This window comes from Channa argus, chromosome 1 (genome assembly GCF_033026475.1).
Source record: "Channa argus isolate prfri chromosome 1, Channa argus male v1.0, whole genome shotgun sequence".
Lineage (NCBI taxonomy): Eukaryota > Metazoa > Chordata > Actinopteri > Anabantiformes > Channidae > Channa > Channa argus.
The window spans coordinates 34,875,739-34,883,055 of NC_090197.1; the positions used below are offsets into that span (position 1 = coordinate 34,875,739).

Sequence of the window (7,317 nt, forward strand, 5' to 3'; positions counted from 1 at the left end):
TTCAGTCCATGCAGTGAAATCAGTGAATAATAAAGTATTACATTCAGAAAAATAAATTCCTGTCCTAGCCCAGTGTCTGATATAGCTTTAAGATACCGAACCTAAACTGAGGGCTGTGTTCAGTATGGTAAAACCTATATAGTTTAACCCTTAAGATATCCGGGGGGGGTTTTTGTTTGTTTTTTCAAGCCATTTTGGTTGGGTTGAATGAATATAGCTAAAATTTGCCAGAGGATATTAGTTTTTTCAAGTTTAGAATTGTTCTGTCAAGTTCCTTAAATTAGCCTAAAATGACTTAGCAACACAAAAACCGACACATTTGATCCTAACGACAACAACTGTCCAATTGAATTTTTGATTCCAAACTTGTCTTAACCTAAAGGAATGCATTAGTTTGAGTTAAGACTTCATTCTGGACTTATGGCCTTCTATTTTTAATTTTTATACTTGTCCACCAGATGGCGCTATGTTTTCCTATTCAAAGTATGCCGAAAAATGTCCCACTTTTTACGATTTTCTGCAAACGGCGTGCCTTGCTAATAAAATGATACGTGTCACTACTGATAGAAGTGTTTTATCTTAGTAGGTCACACTTTGTTTTGATTTTATTTTAAATTGGGCTTTTATACAAACATAATGGCTTTTAAAGGGTTAAAAAAGATATTTCAGGTTGAAGTGGTTTTAAAAGATTTGAGTTGTTTAAAGTAGAATAAAATAATATACGCCATTTTTACTGCAGTTTTTGGGAAGGTGACATTTTTTGTCAATAGGATCAAATGTGGGTTTTTTAAAAAGGACTTTTTAAGGGTTAAAAAAGATATAAGAGTTGTGAAGTATTCCCACACTGGGAATTTAATCTTAAATCTGTTGCATTTTTAAAAAAAAGTTTTTAAAAACTGACCACCTGAATTGGTTGTATAATTGGTAATTTTAGTTCTATGTTTTTTTTGTTATCACCTTTCATTTCCCCTCTAACATTGAGTTCCACCACACTGAACAATGGCCACGTTATCCCCCACCCACCCACCCACCCACCCATCTCCCAGCCACACACAAAAACACTCCTCCATCATTTACGAGACATGCACAACTGCAGAGAGCCCACCCCTCCCACTCCCATCCACCACCACAAAGAAAAATCATCCCAATAAAACAATACAACTGCAAAAGAACTACACATTCAAATACCTATTTTTTATATGGCACCAAGAGCAACCAAGAGCATTAATCAGCCAGCAAACTCTGTTAACCCTCCTATTACCTTTGTGGTCAATTTAAAACCATTCAATGTTAGCATCTCTAAATAATTTTTTTTGTTCATATTTAATAACTTTTCCTAATTTAATGGAGACAACTGGTTAAACAGAAAACATGATGCAACATGTTTGCCGTGTCCTGTATACGTGTTGTAAGCATCGGTGTTCTTCGGGGTCAATTTGACCCCTGGCTGTTTTAGTTGTATAACAAATAAGAGCAATATCAACATTGTAATAACATTTGTTTTTAATGATATTGAGATCACTTTATTATGTAATTCTATCATTTTCAAATGCTTTAGGGCCCAAACCTAACCACAAATGTTGTAGTGCAAGAACCACTGATTAGTTTACACAACATGGGGGAGTCTTGCGAGAAATGTGATATTTCTCAGGCTGTGGGGGTGGGAAAATATGGTTTCTGCAAAGAAATTGGTCACACCACATTGGTATGTAGCAAACATAAAAAAAGCTTGCATAGCAGCCTGCTAAACCATTTCTCTTTGTGCTCCGTGTGCTTTCTGCTTTCGCTGAACTGAAAATGACTTCTAAGAAAAGTTTTTCTGTCAATGACGTGTTGTCACATCTCTTTGACCATGAAAGGGACATAGACAAGAATGTGTCTAAGACAGAGGAGGATGCTGAAGAGGACCCTGATTACAAGGAATCCACATCTGATGAAAATGAGACCCTCAGTGTTGACCCTCCAGTGGTCTTTAACCACCAGCAAACACAAACCTTCCAAAAATGGGTCTGTCTCCCCATTTGAAAGACAGGATAGACTTAATTCTGGTAGTCATTAAAATGGTTCCAGATCCCACCAAAAATGCTGTCAGCCATGTCCAAGACACAAAAATCAGCATTTGAGCTCTTTATAACACCATCGATTGAAAAGGAAATATTTTAGATGACAAATTTAGAGGTGTGTTGGAAAGACCAGGAACATTGGGTTGCTCATTTTGGCAGGAGTGCACAAGACAAAAGGTAAAGCAACAAGCCTTTAGGCGGCTGACATTGCAAGGGCGATATTTAAAGACACCATGTCTCTAAACACATTCCATGTTTTCTCCCGTGTCATTGATGGCAAAAAAACAAAACAAAAAACAAGCCAGATCTGACGAAAGCCTGACAAACTCACGGCAATATGGGATGTATTCATCTATTACCCTTTCCTTGCAATCCATGCCCTAATTAACTGTGGATGAATGTCTGGCTGCATTTCGTGGGCGCTGTCCCTTCAAACAATATATGCTGAGCAAACTGGCCAAATACGGTATCAAAATATGGGCAGCATGTGATGCATAGTCCAGCTATGCCTGGAATATTCAGGTGTACACTGGTAAATCCCACACAGAAGCACCTGAAAATAACCAGGGCATGAGGGTGGCACTTGATGTGGCTGAAGGACTGAATGGTCATAACATTACATGCTATTTTTTTTTTTTTTGTATGTCCTGGGAGGGGGGAACAACTGCTGAAAAGGAAGGTTACTACTATGTTGGAGACCGTGAAAGACAAACAAACTTCATATTCCCTCCGAGTTGCTTGTGATGAAGGAAGATAAAGTCTTCAATATTTGCCTTCACTGACAGAGTCACTGTCGAAATGTCATGTAATATAACATGCATGCACTCTGCACATCATATGTACAGTAGAGCAACCAAAAGTACCTCCTGGTGGCCTGATAGAAAAATTATATGCTGTTCATATTCTGTATAACTCATTTTGCATACATATTTGCATACAAAGCACGATACATTTATAAATAATCTAAAGCCATTAAAACACTAAAAAGATAGTTTGCAAATTTTAGGTCTATGAGTGAGGTTTTTTGAGATCTGCATATTTCTCCATAGTTGCGTAACAGGTATTCTGGATTTATAAGAGGGGTTGGTGGTTTATTTAAAAGGCTATTTAGGTAGTCCACAAAACAAACAAAGTACCTGATAAACTAAAATATAATAAAATACCTATAAACTTAAACAATGTTATTATAAGAGATTGAAATTGCTGGGTTCAAGTTGACCCCAAGGATAAAATATGTTGGTAAATTTGAAGGTAACAGGAGGGTTAAGTCAACAAGGTAACAGGAGGGTTAAGTCAATTCTCGTTCAATACTGTCACTTCAGAAAGCACAACAAAATTTGCCACAGAATGACAGAAAAAGTCTACAATACATTTTTTTTATGTTTATATTTTAAATGCATCTGCAAAACAGAATACACCCACTAATGATGTATATCCAATTTGTCTATGTGCACAATTATTTTAAAAAGTTTAAGATCGTTCTGACATTTTTGTGACGTTTGAATAATTTTTAGTGCTTGGGTTTGTAGAAGTGAAAAAAGACACCTGGTCATTAATCCTAAACGTAAAACCAGGGCTTCTCAGCAGCAACCATCTTGTGCCATTGAGGCAAAGTCCAGAAAGTAACTGTAAAAAAAAATTATTAAAAAAACAGCAATTTCAGCAACAGTGTGAAGACAGCTGGGGGTGGTAGGGCCTGTTCTTTTCTGTCCTACAGTGTCCCTCCTTTACTTACAGTGAAACCTACTTTTTTCTCAGCTGTACAATGTACATTTCATTCACTTTGTTTTCTTATACATCTGTAATAGAGCCAAAGCCACAGTACTCATTCATTAAAAACATTTTAAAAGAACTTAAAAAAAATATTTGGAAAATTTTCAAAAGAAACTAAAAAGGCGTAATTTGTTTTTACATAGGTTGCTTGAGATAGAAAATGCAAGTTATAGCACAAGCAGTGCTGTGTGTGTGTGTGTGTACACGCAGAGAGGGGCGGGAAGAAATAAGAAATAGAAGAAAGAGGTGAGGCTGGAATTCTTTTATTCCCAACCCCATCTTTGGAACGCTCCTGTGTGGGAACACTGTTTATATATCTAGTTTTAGTTTGTATACACACACATACACAAATGCGCACGCACACAATGAATAATATGACTGGGAATTAAGATGAAACACGCAAAACCAAATATATATCTAAGGAATTTAATTTATATTGTCCATCTTTCTATCTCTTATAACAGCAGGCTAAAAAGCTTATGATTCTGGCAATGTCTGCCAATGAGTCTTCTATCATATGAAGACAGAGAAAGCAGAAAGGGGGAGGGTGGGAAGAGAGAGAGAGAGAGAGAGAGAGAGAGAGAGAGAGAGAGAGAGAGAGAGAGAGAGAGAGAGAGAGAGAGAGAGAGAGATCCACTGATAACATTCTTGAAAAGAGGGGAGAAGAGAAAGGGACATGCAAGCGGAATCAAAACACTTGAATTTAAACCATCTTTGTGTAGTTCCCATCTGCAGTCAGGCACACCAGCCAGTGTCCTTTTTTAGTTTGGACACTGTACATAAGAGCAAAATTAACAGATTGTTGCTAAGGAGACTCTGTTCACTCATCAGTGTTCCCCTTGTGTTCGGATAAGTAGCCTCAGGTGATGGGCTCTCTGGCGCTGAATTTGAGCTATAATCCAGAGATCTTTGGATAGTAAAGACTTTTAAAAGTGGGAGTTCTATGAGGCTTTCTCGAGTGAGACGGGTACACTGGCAGGGGAAGCGTTGGGCCTTGTATGAGTACCAGTAATACACAGCAATCCAGGCTTGCCTTAACTGAACAGCATGGCTTAAAGTCTGTGGGAGACTGACAGTCAGGTACAAGTGAACGTCACGTTTCAAAACTAATAAAGGCAAAATAAAAAATAAACAAAAGAAGCAGCCAACAAACCACCAAAGTGGTTACAAACATCTGTGAGTGGTTAGTTTGGTAATGGCTGGCTGGACTTCTTTCTTCCCAAGTTTCAAGCAAGGCACCATTTAGTCCCAAAGCCTCCAGAGCAGGGCAGTGTCCCATGTCTCCATAACTCCATGACATAACCACCACAAAGAAAGCAAGAAGACAAGGGGCAGGAGAAACTGGGCTTGTTGGCACCTTCTCTGAAGAATATATATACGTAGTTCTGCTTTCAGACCATCAATGCACAGTTTCCCATTTTGTTCTATTAAAGAACCAACAAAAATATGCTTAAGCCCTCCACGCTGGATGTGTTGTTTTTTTAAAACCAAGATTTCTGCTTCGATTGATTCCTCAGTGTGGAGGGAAAAAACATTTCAATCCCAGAGGCAATTAAAAGATGACAATAGATGTGATCTTGTGTGGAAAAGTGGTCCTGTTTTTGTTTTTGTTTATTTTGCGAGTGGAGATCAGGCAGTTGTGCTGGATAGCTACCAGTGGTACTCCAAATCAGCTCCGCTCTGTGAAAGGAAAGTCGACAAGGGAGAGGGAAGAGATAATGAGAAGAGAAACAAGGAAGAGAAAGGCAGAACATGGCAAAAAAAGAAGAGATAAGAGGAAGAAAGTAAACAAAAAAGGAGGGAGAGAATGGTGATAGGGGAGATAAAAAAAAAGACAAGTTATCAAATGAAGAAGCATAATCTCTAAAGTCACATTCAGTGATTTTGATCCTCAACCTGGACTTTAAGGCCACTTTTTCCTACGATCGACACAACAAGAAACAAAATAAAGTTAAAAAGCTGTTAAAGCAATGTAAGCCAGGGCACACTTTAAACTCAGTGTGTAGGTCCTTGCTGTAAAAAACACACCAAAACAAGATTTCAGCGCCTTTTGCCTCACTGCTGGGAGTAACATAGAAACAGACTATAATATGCTTGCGTGCAGTTGTGGAAAGACAGACACCGGTGCATGCGTGTAGGGCCAGTGCACTCGTGTTTGTGTGACTTGAGAAAGGGGCAGACAGGACCAGAAACAATGACCATTCTTCTTTATCGAACACACACATACATACACACACACACACACACACACACACACACGTAGCGCTCGCACCTTAAATTTTAAATGGATCTCCACATGCTAGACAGTAGACCAGAGCAGGGAGTAGAGACTGATGGAGAAACGGGACACTGCGTAGCAGGTTGCCACTTACATGCCTGTAAGAGTGTGCGTGTGTGTGTGCAGTTATATGCATGTCTGTGGATGAGAGGTTGGAAGAAGGGGGGGAGGGAGGGGTGTAACAGTTATATATGTGATCACTTACCAAATGAAACAGGAGGGCTGCGTTAATCAGAGGGTGAACACACAGTTAGACAAATCGATACATCCCTAACCAATATGTGTAATGGTGTGTGCTCAGGTGTGTACCACACACACTTTGACTGTAGAAACTATAAAGAAAACACAACTTTTTTTTAAGTGAGCAAAAAGGTCATATTGGTTTTATTTGCTTTTTCCCCTCCATGGTTATTTTAACACAAGAGAAAAGCTTTGGGGCTTTATAAGTTAAATCAGCAATTATTTTCTAGCTCAAAATGTATCAGTAGCGGTTATCATTTTTGTGCTGCTTTAATTAAATCTTGTTACTTTCAAAAAGAGTCACTAATTTATCTGAGGAGCACCATGCTCCAGCAAGCGTATTGGTTTTGACCTGTTCCAGTGGACCACATTTTGCTAGATGCTAGTATGCAGTGTATGCTACACTGCATACTTAATTGAATACAATCAATAATTGCTGTTAAAGGATAACTTTATTTTATAAATACTCATAGTTTCAAAAGTCCTCATGCAGACACAAAGATCAAGAATATATCATCTCTGATCACAGCTACTGTCTGTGGGTCTTCAATTTGAATTTGCTTTTTTGTCAATGCCACAGTGCTCCACAGTTATTCAAAGATGATTAAAAACATTAAAAATACCTATATGGGGTTACATGTTTTATCATTACAAAACACATACTCCACAACTTTGACCAGAATGCCCCAAATTTCCATCTTTATGCAAGATCTGCTCTTTTTTTAGCACTAGCATCACTGCAAAAAGCTCTCATCCATGGATTTTGAAATGAAGAAACACATCACCCAGTGGAGCAGTGTCTGGCTAAGGTGATCTTTTCCGCAAAGCTAATCCAGGTTGTAGACAAAAGACATTACAGTCTGCACAAAGACTGTTGAAAATTAATTTCTTATTAAAGGAAAAGATAAGTAAAATACACTACACAAAATAATGCAGAATAATTTTAAGTAGGTAAGATAATCT

General features: G+C 38.2%; 1 protein-coding gene across 2 annotated transcripts in view; it reads right to left on the minus strand.

Annotated features, from left to right (window-relative positions):
• Window positions 1-1,969: 1,969 nt before the first annotated feature.
• Window positions 1,970-7,317, minus strand: part of ppm1ba (protein phosphatase, Mg2+/Mn2+ dependent, 1Ba) — an 18,919-nt gene continuing 13,571 nt past the window's right edge. Inside the window, exons 6-7 of one of the 2 annotated variants that reach the window (XM_067515439.1) lie at window positions 6,320-6,336; window positions 1,970-5,516 (exon numbers count right to left, since the gene is read on the minus strand). In XM_067515439.1, the coding sequence (XP_067371540.1) occupies window position 5,516; window positions 6,320-6,336 (18 nt within the window). In that variant the 3' untranslated portion in view covers window positions 1,970-5,515. The remainder of the gene's footprint in view (window positions 5,517-6,319; window positions 6,337-7,317) is intronic. The other variant, XM_067515432.1, reaches the window with a different exon arrangement.